We start from the raw sequence: 14857 nt of genomic DNA, 5'->3' as shown, positions 1-14857 counted from the left end.
CTTAGTTTTCAAATTTGTGTAACTTAACTTCATGCAAAACCAATGTCCCTTAAAACAGAGCACTATTTTTTTACCTCAGGCAAAGACCATACCCCTCTCAATTGTCCACGTTTTTACAGAATGTCCAGATTTTGCCTCATATTTTTGGCCTATTTCTCATAAAAAGTTAGGATTTTATGGCAAATCACTGAGCATTAAAGTCACTAAATAATGACACACATTTGAGTTTCAGGTTTTATCTGTCCATCCTCAATTCCTTTTCCCATTTTGCACAAGGGGTCGGGGTGTCATTTCTGCAGTGATAATCATCTCATTTATACTAATGCAAAACCTGTTAGTCTAATAACTTTCTACATTTATAACAGCAACATTTAAAATCTGTGTCTGATTTTGGACCGTTGCACCCCCCCCCCACACTTATTTTTATATTTGTCCAGATTGCTTGCTCTTACAGGTTGACGTGCATGGCTAAAACTATAATGTCATATGACACTATCAGCAATGGAGAACTGTTTCATAATAATAACAAAATAACAAAGAGTACTGGATGAAATACAGTGTATTACATTTCCTCCACTCCTGTGAAGTTTGTTTCCACCACAAGTTGTGAGATCCACTGTTTAAGCAAAAGTCTCTTTTCCCCCTAGTATTTAATAGTCTGACTGTCTGAACTAAGACTGCAGCATTTTCTACCAGCTGTAGAAGCAGCTCAGTAGCAAACCACTGGTAATCTGTCAATATGCAACTGGCCGCCTTGTCACAAGTGAAAAGTGTTACATACAGTGATACCGCATTTTCAGATGCCATTTTCTTCAGAGAAAAACAAGAGCTGCACTGGCACACCATGCTTCTCACAAACACCAGACAGACTGCATAAATGTAAATTGTACCTACAGTTTCTTATGAAAATAACTGGATCTTTGTCACCTTCATCTGCACTCAGTCAAGGTGGTTGAAAAGGCTGAAGTCCTATGACTACCATTAAGAAACATAATGTAATGCTGGGACTAGTTAACACAAAGGATTTTTGTGGGAAAATTAAGTACCTGGACAACAAGATGACTAAAGCTCACAAAATTGATCTCACATGTATATAATGATTTAGAAACAGATTTTAAGCACCTTGGCTTTTACTTTTTATTTCATGCTTAATAACTGGACTTGCTGGAAGCAGTAACCAAGCAATTAAAAAAAAAACAGAAAAGTACAGGCTTGACCATTTAAACTTTTCCTTAGAGTACTCATAGCTACAGAGACTTGAACATATCCCGACTTGTTTCAGTTAAAAGGTGTGAACAGATGGTGGACTACATAACTAGAGTGAACTTCAAATGTGTTCTGTGGTTCACAGAGGTTCAGACACCTTCAGCATGCTGATCATGAAACAGAAAACAGGTGCCGATTTACATTTATGCTGCAACACTTCTTCAGAGGGAAAACTAACTTCCTAACCTTATTTAACATACGGCAGATGTTAGGAAACATACTTACTCATCCCAGCAAGCTGTGATGACAGGTTAGAGGCATCAGATTGAGTGACAGGTTGAGAAGGACTTGGAACCAGATCAACCAAACTCCTGGTATTTTCAATTCCAGGTGGCACCTTGAAAGAGAATGTACATGATTTTTAAAACTACATTAATTAGGAATACAAGTCCCTTTGTAGCAACAGTAACTGACATGAAACCAACAAACAGCATCTTTGAATTACCAATCAGGCTACAGTGCTAAAAAGAAATTAAATGGACATAAGTATCCTGTTTTAAAGCAGTTTTATCACGCAAAGCTGCAATCTGAAACCCCCATCCAGTGAGCCTCAAACTGCAAACTTAGATCACCTTGTTAGAAACAATCTATATAATACAAACTAGAAATAAGTTTGCATGCTCAGACAGAGTGGGCATAAAGTACCATACTGTATATTCATGACAATGTAGCATTTTTGGGTAGTGGGGATTAAAATGTATCTTGGGATGGGAAGGAAATCCTTTCTATAATGACCATCTATGACTGGGTAAGCAGATATTAATCTATGGCACCACAGTAAACTCAGTCTACTGTCACTTCAAATTTCCATTTAAATGCATTCACGGGGCTGAAATAAATACTTTACAACTTTAGGCATCATGAGCATGGTATTCTACTGTGGATCACTACCTCTCCCACTAAGATGACCAAAGGAACTTGTGGAAACAACATACACGAGGGTGATTCAAAAAGATTCAAGATGTTTCATACCAAAGTTCATATAGACTCTGCCATAAATAATCAAATCTCGTTAAAAAGCAAAGGGTATTTTCTGGACAGCCTTCGTAAGAAATCATATTTATACACACACCAGCTCATAATGGAAACTAATTCTCCATTACTTATTAATATAACTACAATGGTTCTCACAAGAATATGCATTACTGCTGTCTCCTCACTGCTTTAAAGTCATAACGCAGCAACTGTAACATTACACTTTCTCCTACTGTAACAGCATATGATGTCATAACAGAGTATTAAAATAAAGATACAAAAAAGATTTTGTTTATAAAGAATGCTTTTACTGAGTCGCTCTAAAAAGTAAAAAAATAAGGAAAAAGAGCGACAACTTTGCAAAAGAAACACAGACAAGCTGATTTTAGAAAAGCATTCAGGGTTGGTTTTGCTGATTCTGTTACTAATGTAGCAGAAAAGCATTCAGGGTTGGTTTTGCTGATTCTGTTATTGAGGTTGCAGAAGAAGTAGCAAGGATCAGCAAAACCAACCTCAAATGCTTTTCTGAAATCAGCTTGTCTGTGTTCTTTCACAAAGTTATCACTCTTCTTCCTTATTTTTTACTTTTTTTTTTTAGAGCGACTCAATAAAAAGCACTCTTTATTAATAAAATCTTTTTTTATTTTTTTACTTTTTAATTTTTAAGTAAAATATAACACTAAGTCTAAAATTATCTGTACAAAATTACTGTTGTATTTTACTTAAAAACTAAAAAAAAGTCCTTGATGCATCTTCATTCTCTTGCCCATTCAGCACTGAGCTGTCTAGGGTGCTGAAGTACAGTGTACTGCATAATGATTGGTGCCCAATGGATGTAGATAAGAGCCGAGTGGTCAAGGAACATGACAGAACTACAGAGATACAACCACAAAGCCAGTTTCAATAAAAAGTATTGTAAATAATAACAACAACAATAACAATATACTACTAAACCACCAGACAATCAAAGGTAATTCTAATAAAGCACTATAATGCATTCCTGCAGATGTGCCAAACAGTAAATTCCAGGAACAGATGGAACATAACCTGACTCTACCCAACTATTATTTCCCAAGTTTTTAATGTGCTGACAGTAGCTCTTTGACCATATTGATACAGAGCACTTCAGCAAGAAAATATAAGCATTTCCAACACAGAAAATGAGAATGGTGATCTACAGATACTGCACAGTGAGTTTTAGCTTTCAAAGTGACAAAATGTATACCATTAAAATAATGTAGTCATAGCTTCTTGATTATTTACCAAGGATGACCCCATTTATTTCCTAAAGACTGCAACCTCATTCCCTGCTGAAATCATGTAACAAATAATGAACTTACTCACCCACTGCACATGTAGTAAATATCTCTATACACTGTGTAAGTCAGACTTTGCTTCTTACTATAAGCATTCAATCAAAGTTTTATTTTAAAAATAAACTTGTGTATGCTTGTTACCATATCTGAAACAAAAGTTTTTCTTATAAAACATTCAATATAAAAAGAAACCGGGTCGTTTTTGAAAGAACGGTAGTCGCGAAAGAAGACATCGGTTTGTGTCAAGAAATGGTAGTGCGAAGGACTTCCTCAGAAGCCAGTGCCTGTGAAGTGGCTCTGGACCCATCCAAGGTAGAGACGACCACAGGATCCTTAGTCGAAGAAGGAGTTTTGTGGCATCCCGGACTCCGAAAAGGTCTCGGCAGCAGCCTGCGAAGCCACAGAAGTGGGCATCAGGGGCTGTGAAGGCGCCTCACTGAGGACAGGAGAACTGACGACTAGCTTAATGGGAGTGTTGTCAGTAAGTTTGGACATGTGCAGTCTGTCTTGGTCTTTATCTTTACGTTTTTTTTCGGAAGATCTACTGTCGGATGGCTTACTGAAGCCATAATGGAGTTTCAGAACTGTAAGCAAAAATATCTAGCTACAATAAGGGCCCAACGACAGATAGTTCTGGCGTTGAACAAAGCACAGAATTACAGCGGGGGACATCCTGGTCTGGGCCTAAACAAGTGATGCAGTAAGAATGAAAGTCTCGGTGTGGTATTTGCTTTCCACAGGCGAGACAATTGTTAACTTTTCTGACATCGGTTAGTGCAAGAAAAAAGGACCCCAATGGGGTACTTAGCTTTAGAAGATTTCAGCTTCAATTCTGTAGATGAAACTCAGGTAGCAGCCGACTGGCACTCGTGTGAACTGCTTCTGCTTCAGGCTCCATAGCAAGAAAGACTGATGTAATTGTGTTGGCTACCTTAATCTATACTACTGATGACCTGAGGTCAGTCCTGAAGCGACAGTAACCGACGCAGACATACTAAGCCTCTGGTATTCAGGCCGGCCAAGGGCTACCCTGGCAGGGATAACCCAAATGTGATGACTGCAACAGTGAAACACGAAGGACATCAGAGGTTTTTCTTATAAAACATTCAATATAAAACAAGTTCATTCTGCACCTGTAAATATCTTGCTGCACTATTTATATACTACCAGCAATTGTGAAATTCACCTTTTTTAAATTAACACAAACAATTGTGGGGGGCAGTAAACTTTTCATAAAAAAGCCCAAAATTCTTCTTTTATTATCAAAATAAGTATGCAGTTCTAAATGGGTTGCACTTATGTCACCACTCCAAACACAGAATTTCCTCTTACAAGTAAATCCTTGATAGGATATCACAACATTATTTTGGAGATGGGACCTGCCTCGGGAAATTAAATGTAGACAGAAATAAACAGTGTTGTAAAACAATTGCAATTTTCTTTGAAAATGTGTATGTGCTCCACAGATAGCGGAAGCATCCACTCGTGCAAAACCTACTACAGCACAACTACTTGTTAGTGCAGAGTATTGCCGACAGTCTCCTGCTTGGGTGCATGCAAATATCCATGGAATGCATGCCTCCAAGGAAGCAAAAAAAAAACAAAACACACACACACACACACACACACATATATATATATATATATATATAAATATATATATATATATATATATATATATATATATATATATATATATATATATATATATATATTGAAAGTCTGAATTACAAAAATGACTTTTTTCTCAGACCCTACAAGAAATTTCTAAGGGCTGAATGTCTAATGTCAAACTATTGAAACACTATGCAAACTCCAGTACAGTTTCATAAACACACTCATTTTTGATACTCGTTACAACATAAATTCATCATATTTTAACACTGTAATTCATAGTAAACAAGGTTTTATCAACTACTGCCAAAAACATAGCAATATGTAGCAAATGCAAAACAGTCGTTCAGGATTAAAAACAAATGAGATGAAAAACATTACTCAACTGAGCTGTCACATACAAATTACAGATGCATTTATGCTGTACATTAGTTCATCTGAGGAACTCTCAGGTTCCCTTTCTGGTTTCTCTCCCATTTTTTTTCTTATAGTGACCTTTCTCCCCTTTTGTTGGACTACCATTTCCATTTCTGAGATAGTAAGGACCAAGTTTCGAACAGCAGCTCCTACTTTACACCTCGGCATGGGGTGGTGGGGAGTGAAAGTGCTGCTTCACATATTGCACAGTCTTGGCCCTTTCCTCCATATTTTGTACACATTTCACTAGTGGAGTTCCCAATATACCTCACAACTAATCCTAATTTTGTCTCAGAATTTTGCTGCATACCTCCAAAACTGGACAGTTTTTTGAATAGTGCTAGGTCAAGGGTCATTTTCTGTAACTTTATGCTTTGTCCCCAATTCGGGTGGTAAAATGGCGAGGACTATGGTTCCCATCCTTTTCCAGTGCTTTTCATGTCCTCTGGAAAAAGGTGTAGCTTCAGCCAGGCATGTTTTCTTATGACTGTACTTGTAGCCGATGCCCAGGATGCCGCCTCTGCAGCATAACAGCCACACGTAACACAACACCCTGCCTCCAGCCAAGTAGCCTGAGTGAGGTATAGTAATTCTGCCCTCAGGTCCACATTAGATGCCTCCTCACTCTTTTCTCTTTAACTTAATCCAGGAGAGTAATTTGGTATTTGTATGTTATTTGGTCATATATGCCTGGTAACAATCTATACTTTCTTCTCAAACTGGTTAAGCACTGTACTTTACTTGCCATTTGGGAAGAGTACTGGGGCATGAATCAATGTGGAGCTCTTTTCCAGATTCACAGACACCATTGCTGGATCTGCAGGGTTCTTATACAAAAAAAAAACTTATGAAATTTTTGGGTCCTGCAGAACAGTCAGGCTTAACATACAGGACTTGAGGGCACTACAGAGACAATCAGGTTTACAAGGGTCAGGTTCTAAGAGTCCAGTTATTTACAGGCTGTCAGAAGAGCATCATCCAGAGTCTCAAAAACTGGAGGAATAGGCATGGATTTAGGTACAGCTAGACCCAATAAAATTATAAAATCAGTATATCTTTTCTGGCATCCAGTGCCTCCTTGGCTTCCCTTTTTTCTACGTATTTTTTCATCTTACAAAGACAGATTCTAAATGGGATTTTGTCTGAGGGGTGAGGCAGAGGAAACAATGTCTTCTATTCTCATGTTATATTCTAAGAACCGCTGCCTTATCAAAACAGGGCTCCCTATTCCTTGGGGTATTCCAGGCATAGAAGGATTAAGTCATAGAAGGTTTTGAAAAACCCGGAGAAAGCCCCATGACAATGACAGCCACTGTTAAAGAACATACTTGGTACAGTAGTTAGGACCTGTTATGGGACAAAAAAATGTATAAAAAATGTGGTTTGTCTCTGTTCAAAGAGACTATTTTGACATCTGCTATAAAGACAGTCTCCCAGCGCTGTAATAATAACATTTCTGTTTGCACATCCTAAAGTGTTGTTCCTGACTAAAGGCATATAAGGTAAATTCTTAATGTTATTTATTTATGACTTTAACAATTTGGTGTCGTGACTTGGATCTGAACTTTGGTATTGCTGTAGGACAGTTCTGGAATAGGACCCATCATACATTTTCTGTGAATTCCACACTGCTTTGTATGGAATAGTCAGAGACTCAGACGTGCAGCTATTCAGGGTGTGCAAACATACTAGCCTTGGCAGGGAAATTGTTTTATAAGGGAAAATGGTTGGTTTGTGTTTTGTTTTTCTTTCTCTCTTTTAGACAATTTTAGCAAAATGTAGTATAAGTAGTGCATGACTGTGCTTTTTTTAGTGGTTGTAAGATATACAAGTAATAGTGAGAGGACCCCACAGTAAATGAGTAGTAAATGTATGTACACATACAGTAAAAGACAAGTTAACACAAGGAGGTGCTTTGTGTCGAGGGCGGTACCCTCAGGATTGAAAGGTAAGATCTAAGAGAGAGATTTTTATTCTGTCAATGTATGAATGTATGAGAGAAAGAAAAGAAAAAGTTAAAAGCTAAAAGTAAAGTTAAAACAAGGTCATGAGCTCACCGCATGACTGGGACGTAGACTATATACTGTTAAAACAAATTCATGAGCCTACCGCATGACAGGACATAGCGGTATGAGTTGTTAAAATAACTTCATGAGCTCAAAAGCATGCTGGGACTTAACATTGTGATTGTGTGAAAGTACCCTCAGAGGGTCCAAAACAGTGGTCAATTCTGGACACAGTACCTATCCGCCCTGTTATCCTAACCGCAATGCTAGAGCTGGAACATTTGAGCTGGCACAGGAACGAAAGTAAGAGGGTGCTGTGGAAACGGCTGATCGAAACCTCTCCTCTGTTGCTGCACGGTAACAGACTTCCTACCCTTCCCTCCCTGTACGGTGTGTGGATTACTACAGTTATTTTCTGTCTTCAGAATTGCCAGAATCCAGGAGTTGTAAGGTAAGCCTAACATTTTTATTATTACTGATTTATAAAATAAGAAACATGGGAACAAAGATAAGCAAGCAAGATCAAACCCTGAAAAGGGAACACCTGCATATTTTATGTATTTTAACTATGGGAAGGAAAGTTGTAAATATTTGCATGACTGGTTTCAGCTTACTAAAAATTGTGCTGGTGGGGTATTTCCATTAAATGGAACTTATGATAAGACTAAACTGCTGACAATGAAATGCATTTTGGAAAAAAAAAGCAAAGCAAAGTAAGTGGGGAAGAAATGACAGTATGTTATTCTTGGTACAGTCATCTTCTTCCTCTTTCGTTTTTTTCCCGGTTAGGGGTCGCCACAGCGGATCACCGTCCGCTCATGATTGGTAGTGGAGTTTTTACAGTGTCGAGTTGCCAGCCCGGCATCCAATCTTCCACAGAAGGCACACACACATACACGCACTCACACCTAGGGCCAATTTAGTGTGTCCAATCCACATACAGCATGTCTTTGGGATGTGGGAGGAAACCTGAGCACCTGGAGGAAATCCATGCGACCACAGGGAGGACATGCAGACTCCGCACAGAAGGCACCCCAGCCGAGGATCGAACCAGAGAACCTCTTGCTGTGAGGCGGCAACACTAACCGCTGCACCACCGTTCTTGGTACAGTAAAGCACTTAAAAGGGAAAAGAATTCAGCATTAAGAGGGTTGCAGGAAGTTAATAAAAAACTGTTTCAACAAGTAAGAGAGGTTAAAAAGGCAGTACAGACCAGTAAAAAGGGATCCCTTTATCCTGCCTTAGCAGGTTTGGAACAAACTGAAAATGGCCAAAAAGCAGAAACATCTAAAGAGGATAATAATCCTCCAGTAGCTACTGCACCCCACTCCCATATGTACCCATAAGGGTGGCCCTTGTACAAGATTCTGCTGTTCCTCAGACCTCTGCATTTTTGAACACAAGGTCAGCATGGTACTGTTATACCTGAACTTAGTTCTGTTCAACTGTCATCCCTAGAACAGGCATCTGCAGTTAAAAAAAAAAAAAGTTTTTTTTTCTTTCTTCTTCCTGTCATTCTCAACAAGCTTCTACCTTTCCAACAGGACAGGAGCACTAGTGTTTGACACTCCTGTGGCTCATCACAAGCGCTCACGACAGGGTAGGACAAGACGCTACTGCCTCTGCAGAAGATTTTTTTGGCACCTTAAAAAAAAATGGGGGGGGGGGGGCTAATGCTGATTTGCATACTATGTCTAAATGTTTTCTAACTGAAAGAAGAAAAGAAAAAAAAAACACCTACAAAAGGTTTACGGAGGAACCGAGAAAAAAAACTATTACAACCCTACTTTGACAAATTTAAACCAGATGCTTCAGAAAGGTACTCCAATGAAATAAGAACACAGATACTTGAAAAGGCTAAAATAAATTTTATTCCCACAGGAAATGCACTAATATAAAAGGATAGCACTGGTAAATTACAAGTGTGTGTCAGGCATGTAGCCAAAATAAAGAGAAAGCCCCTGCAGATTATTTGAGTGATCTTAAAGCAGTGTTTGCTAAACATTTAGAAATGCCAGATTCAAATGAACAAGCTAAACCAGCTATTGCAGCTGCCTTTGTGCAGTGTTTGCAAACCCTGTACAAAAATCAAATGAAACAAGCGCTTCCAGACTGGCAGGAAAAAGAAGTCCATACTAAGTGCTGCAAATCAACGTACTGACTATGGCAGGGTAATAAAACAAAAATAAATCTTAATACCTTTGCTACCACTAAAAGACCCTATCCCTATGTTAAAGTACAAATAAATGCAAAGCCAATTCTATTTTTGGTAACCTGGGAACTAGCATAATCCAGGGTATTGTCTCTGTACTTTTTATTATATTTATAATCATTTTAGCATTTTCTATTCTAAGGGCTGTAATTACAAAATGTTTAACCTCACCTGCACATGAAATGCCACTGCATGCACAAATCAATGACAATTCTATTTTGACAAAAAATGATTATGACTACTATGACGCTGAGGCGTATTTTACCAAGTTAAGAAAAATAAAAATATAATTATATGTATGGTATGACACTGATGGTGTCAGAGAGAGAAAACTGTTATGGGACAAGACCAGCTTATTAAAATGTATATTAATTTCAATTTATTAATGATGCTATAACATGATTGTTAAAAAGCAAATATAATTTGTATGCAGGGCTAGAAAAAATACAGCGTCATAAACTACAGTATTGCTGTCTTTTAAACTGCATTCTTTTAGTATGTAATAAGAGAGAATAGTACATGTTGCATGAAGTGAGGCATGTAGTTATTACAAAAAGGAATTTGTTAACCTGATTCCTCCAGGCTAAGAGTGTGTTGCTGCTAAAGCAGGTTTGAAACATCCAAGGTCAAAAACAGGACCCCTTGGAAGCAGATAAATCATGTACAGAAAGGTGTTCAAGTGAAATCTGAGGCAAAAATCACGAGGGATGAGGACATTTGCAAAGTTTCCTATAGGATGCAGTCATTGTAACGTAATGAAAGTGCATGACCAGATTTAATAAAAAAATGTATAAAAAATGTGGTTTGTCTCTGTTCAAAGAGACTGTTTTGACATCTGCTATAAAGACCGTCTCCCAGCACTGTAAGAATAAAATTTCTGTTTGCACATCCTAAAGTGTTTTTCCTGACTAAAGGCATTTAAGGTAAATACTTAATGTTATTTATTTATAACTTTAACAGACCTGAATGATTTCTGAGCACTAGACTCTTGCAGGAAACCTGGGATAGATGATCTTTGTCTTTTTTCAGGATCCTTTATCTTGGGATGTTCATCTTGGAGGCGCAAACCTGTAGACAGAGTTCTCTGACTTCCACCTCAAGGTCAGATACATCCTCCCTCACCAGCACAGTATGTTGCCTATCTTCCCCTTTCAAGATTACAAAGGGAGTTTCAACTACATACATCCACTCCGAAGGTCAAGGCATGGCCATTGGTGAATGAACCATGGCCACAAGCTTGAAGGGTGGAACATGGTTGTTTCCCTTGGCATGGTGACCTCTATGCATCTCATTGTAATTTACATCAAAGCCATGATGGGATGTCAGATGTTTGGGTGAGTCAGCTGCATCATTTTTCCCTTCCCCTTAGATTTTTTCTTTCTTAAGAGGCTATCAGAGACTAAGGATGATCTCCAGGATGCAATAGCAGAACAAGAGTAGCCTTCAACAGTGTTTCAAGTGAAGTAGTTTTGTAGGGAATGCTGCCTACTTCTCATACATGTAGGGGTAAATCCATGACAGACAAAAGTATTCCAAAACCAAGCAAAATATTCAATGAGAATTAAAGTTGTTTGGGGATTCTGCCTACCACATCTGTCTTAAGCCCAGACACATGCCTGAATGCACAGCTGGAACTCAGACTAATGAGTACAAGGGTGCCAAAAATCACTAATTACAATGAAAGTAACACAAGGAAAATTGACTAACAGGGTACCTGCCTATTGAGAGTTCTGTGACATTCTAAACTGCTCCAAAATACAGACAAAATAAGATTGGTACATATGACCCTAGCCCTGAGTAGCATACTGCCATCACCCAGAATGATACCACAGTACAAGGACAAAATGATTGACTTCAACAATTGGTTAAGCGTCTGGTGTCATTCTAAGGGGATCCAGTACCTGTCTGCCTGGGATGACATGATCGACAGATCACGATGCTTTGCCAGAGATGGCCTGCACCTGTCGCCCTTGGGATTCCAGATACTGGCTAAGGCTCTTGCCACCCCTATAGTGCCTTTATTAGGCAAGGTTCAAATGACAAATTCACCACCATAACAGGTACAAGCAAGCAAAATCTGAGGGTAATGCTACTCAGTGCTAGAAATCTAACCTCAAAATGCATTCACTCGAGGCACTCCTTAAAATGGAGAACATTGACATCTGTGTAGTGACAGAGACCTGCTTCAAGGCTCCAGAGAGCACCCCTGCATTACCAGGCTATAATTCATACCACACCTTTCGGCCACCTAACCTGGACTGAAACACTAAAGGTGGAAGCGTGTCCATATTCATTAAGGATATCCACACCTCCAGGCTAGTTGCTCAGCATAATGCATCCGAGATTATCCAAGTGCAACTTACTCTGGGCAAGACCGCAATCCAAATTGTAACGTGCTACAGATCCCCCACCCTGTCCCAGGATTCCCACTCCTCATTTCTTGATACACTGGAAAATATTAGGGTACAACCCAACACCCTAACAATGGGCGATTTCAACTATCCCACCATTAACTGGGAAAACTACTCATGTACCAACTCTTTTGCTCAACGTTTTCTGGAATTCATAAATTCCAACGCCTTGGATCAACTTATCCACACATCCACCAGAGGCAGCAATATCCTAGACCTGGTCATACCAACATGGGCGGCCAATGTTCCACACCAGAGGTCAATTCCTCGTTGGTCAGATCCGACCACAAGCTAATCAGCCCAGACATCCACATCCCGCCCCCACCCCCCATTAGGGAAACCAATGTAAAAATATTTCTCCAAAGCCAACTTCATGCTTCTTAAGACAGAAGTGGCAAACTTCACAACACCCATGCAGATGGACAACAGAGGTACGACTGCTGAATCCTACACAAATGCACTTTATAAGCACTTACACAAGTGCATTGATCGTGCTATCCCTAACAGGACTACGGTGCTATCCTCCAAAAAAAGGAAGCCAGTCTGGTGGTCCACTGCCATAAACTCTACAACAGAAGAAAGAAACTGTTGCAAAAAAGAGTAAAATCCCATGACTGGAAGAACTCCCTGGTCAGCCTCAGTAAGAAGCTGAGATCCCTCATAAAATCCTCTAAAGCTAGTTATGAAAACAAAATTGCCACTGATTCTAAAGACAACCACAAAGCATTCTATAGCTATGTCAAGAATCTCAATGGCAAAACTCAGATCTGCTCTGAGTTACAGCACAATGGCACTAAATATACAGAACCAACTGATATTGCCAACATCCTGGCAGATAGGTTCAGTGCTAACTTTACCCCCCTCACCCCCTAAAGGGTCCATCTCTATACCAGAAGAATGTAAAGTTCCTGTAATCATGGCTGCACAGGTAAAAACCACACTCTCCAAAGCCAAGAACACAGCATCAATGGAACCTGACAACATCCCAGGCTGCGTTCTACATAAACTACAGAATGAACTGGTACCCCACCTAAGCACTATGTTAAATCATAGCCTCACCTCAGGCTTTGTGACCACTGAATGGTGCACAGCGATGGTTATCCCATTCCACAAAGAGGGAGCCACCACAGATCCCGGGAACTACTGCCCCATTAGTCTAACAAGCCTGGACTGTAAGGCCATGGAACATACCATCATGGAACTTATAAACAAAGACACTGGTAAACTCCAAACTCTGGAGCCCACCCAGTTTGGGTTTGTAAAAGGCAGATCATGTCTCCTAAACTTGATTGACTTCTTTGAAGCAGTCACCAAAGCCGTAGACGAGGGTAAGGTGGTTCACACAGCCTATCTAGATCTCGCCAAGGCTTTCAACACCATCCCCCACTCTGGAATTATAGATAAACTCACTAAACTAGGTATAAATCCCTATGTCAAAAGACGGGTTGCCAACTGGCTCACTGACAGAACCTACACTGTGAAAGTAGCAGACTCCAAATCCGACTTCAGACCAGTGACAAGTGGAGTACCACAGGGTTCAGTCCTGGGTCCTCTCCTGTTTGGTATCTACTTTTCTGAAGTACAGGTTAACACAGAAGGTTTTTGGCTAATGAAGTTCGCAGATGACTGCAAACTAGGAGCCATAATCGAAACTACTAATGATGTGGACATCCTACAAAAGGGCCTCAATGAGACAGATGCCTGGTGTCAAAGCCATGGCCTCAAGCTCAATGCCAAAAAGTGCACTGTCATCCCCTTTGGTAAAAACTCTGTACCCATGAGCTACCACATGGACCACATAGGTGGTAGTCTACTTAACACCGAAAGTGTGATAAGAGACCTTAGGACACAGGTGGACAAGTAGTCTCTCCTTTGATAATCACATCGTCACAATAGTCACGAAATCCTTCTACGTGGCACACCTCATCACAAAAGGTTTCGCATCCAGAAAAAAAAGAGGTCATTGTTCCCCTCTACTCGTCACTCATTAGACCCATTATAGAGTACAACGCCCCTTTTGGTATGTACTTCACATGACATCTACAACAACTGGAAAGGCTGCAGAAATACCTCAAAAAGGAGGATTACTGGCCTCAAACAGATACCCTACTCAGACCGTCTCAAAAAACTCCAGCTTTACTCCATCGCATATCGCCTACTCAGAGGCAATCTCTGCCTAACATACAAAGCTATGTCAAACCCACAGCTGTTGGACATGCACCACTTAAAGAAATCCCAATCCCTCTGAGCTACATGCTCTAGGGACCTAAACCTTGTCAACACAATAAACAGAACATGCTGGAGGGATAGATTCCTGTCCCAGAAACTTCCCATACTCTGGAACAAACTACCTATCTATATCAAACAAAGCTCCTCATTAGCACTCTTCAAAAAAAAAAAAAAAAATCCTGATGATTGGATGGGAAATAGGAAATTCACCCCAGGGATCACCTCTGTGGCTCTGCTCAACAAGGGCACAGGAAAAAAAATTTCTTGGGTGGTGAAAACCAGGGTACCTTTTTGTCTAGGCTTGTATAGGCCCTAGGGCCGATACCCTAGTACCTACCTATGAACCTATGCTGTGAACTGTGGTTATAAAGATCTGAAATGGAATGGACAGGCATACTGGAAATTTCCTCA

At 39.7% G+C, this 14857-nt stretch overlaps 1 protein-coding gene across 4 annotated transcripts in view; it reads right to left on the bottom strand.

Annotated features, from left to right (window-relative positions):
• The window catches only part of TOM1 (target of myb1 membrane trafficking protein), a 1917838-nt gene that overhangs the window by 599592 nt on the left and 1303389 nt on the right, over nucleotides 1-14857 (bottom strand). For all 4 annotated transcript variants that reach the window (XM_044068060.1, XM_044068069.1, XM_044068077.1 and 1 more), the window contains exon 10: nucleotides 1492-1603. In XM_044068060.1, coding sequence (XP_043923995.1) covers nucleotides 1492-1603 — 112 coding nt within the window. The remainder of the gene's footprint in view (nucleotides 1-1491; nucleotides 1604-14857) is intronic.

Source organism: Protopterus annectens, chromosome 1.part0 (genome assembly GCF_019279795.1).
Source record: "Protopterus annectens isolate FY-2018-M chromosome 1.part0, PAN1.0, whole genome shotgun sequence".
Taxonomy (NCBI): Eukaryota; Metazoa; Chordata; order Ceratodontiformes; family Protopteridae; genus Protopterus; species Protopterus annectens.
This window is presented reverse-complemented; position numbering and strand designations above follow the sequence as displayed.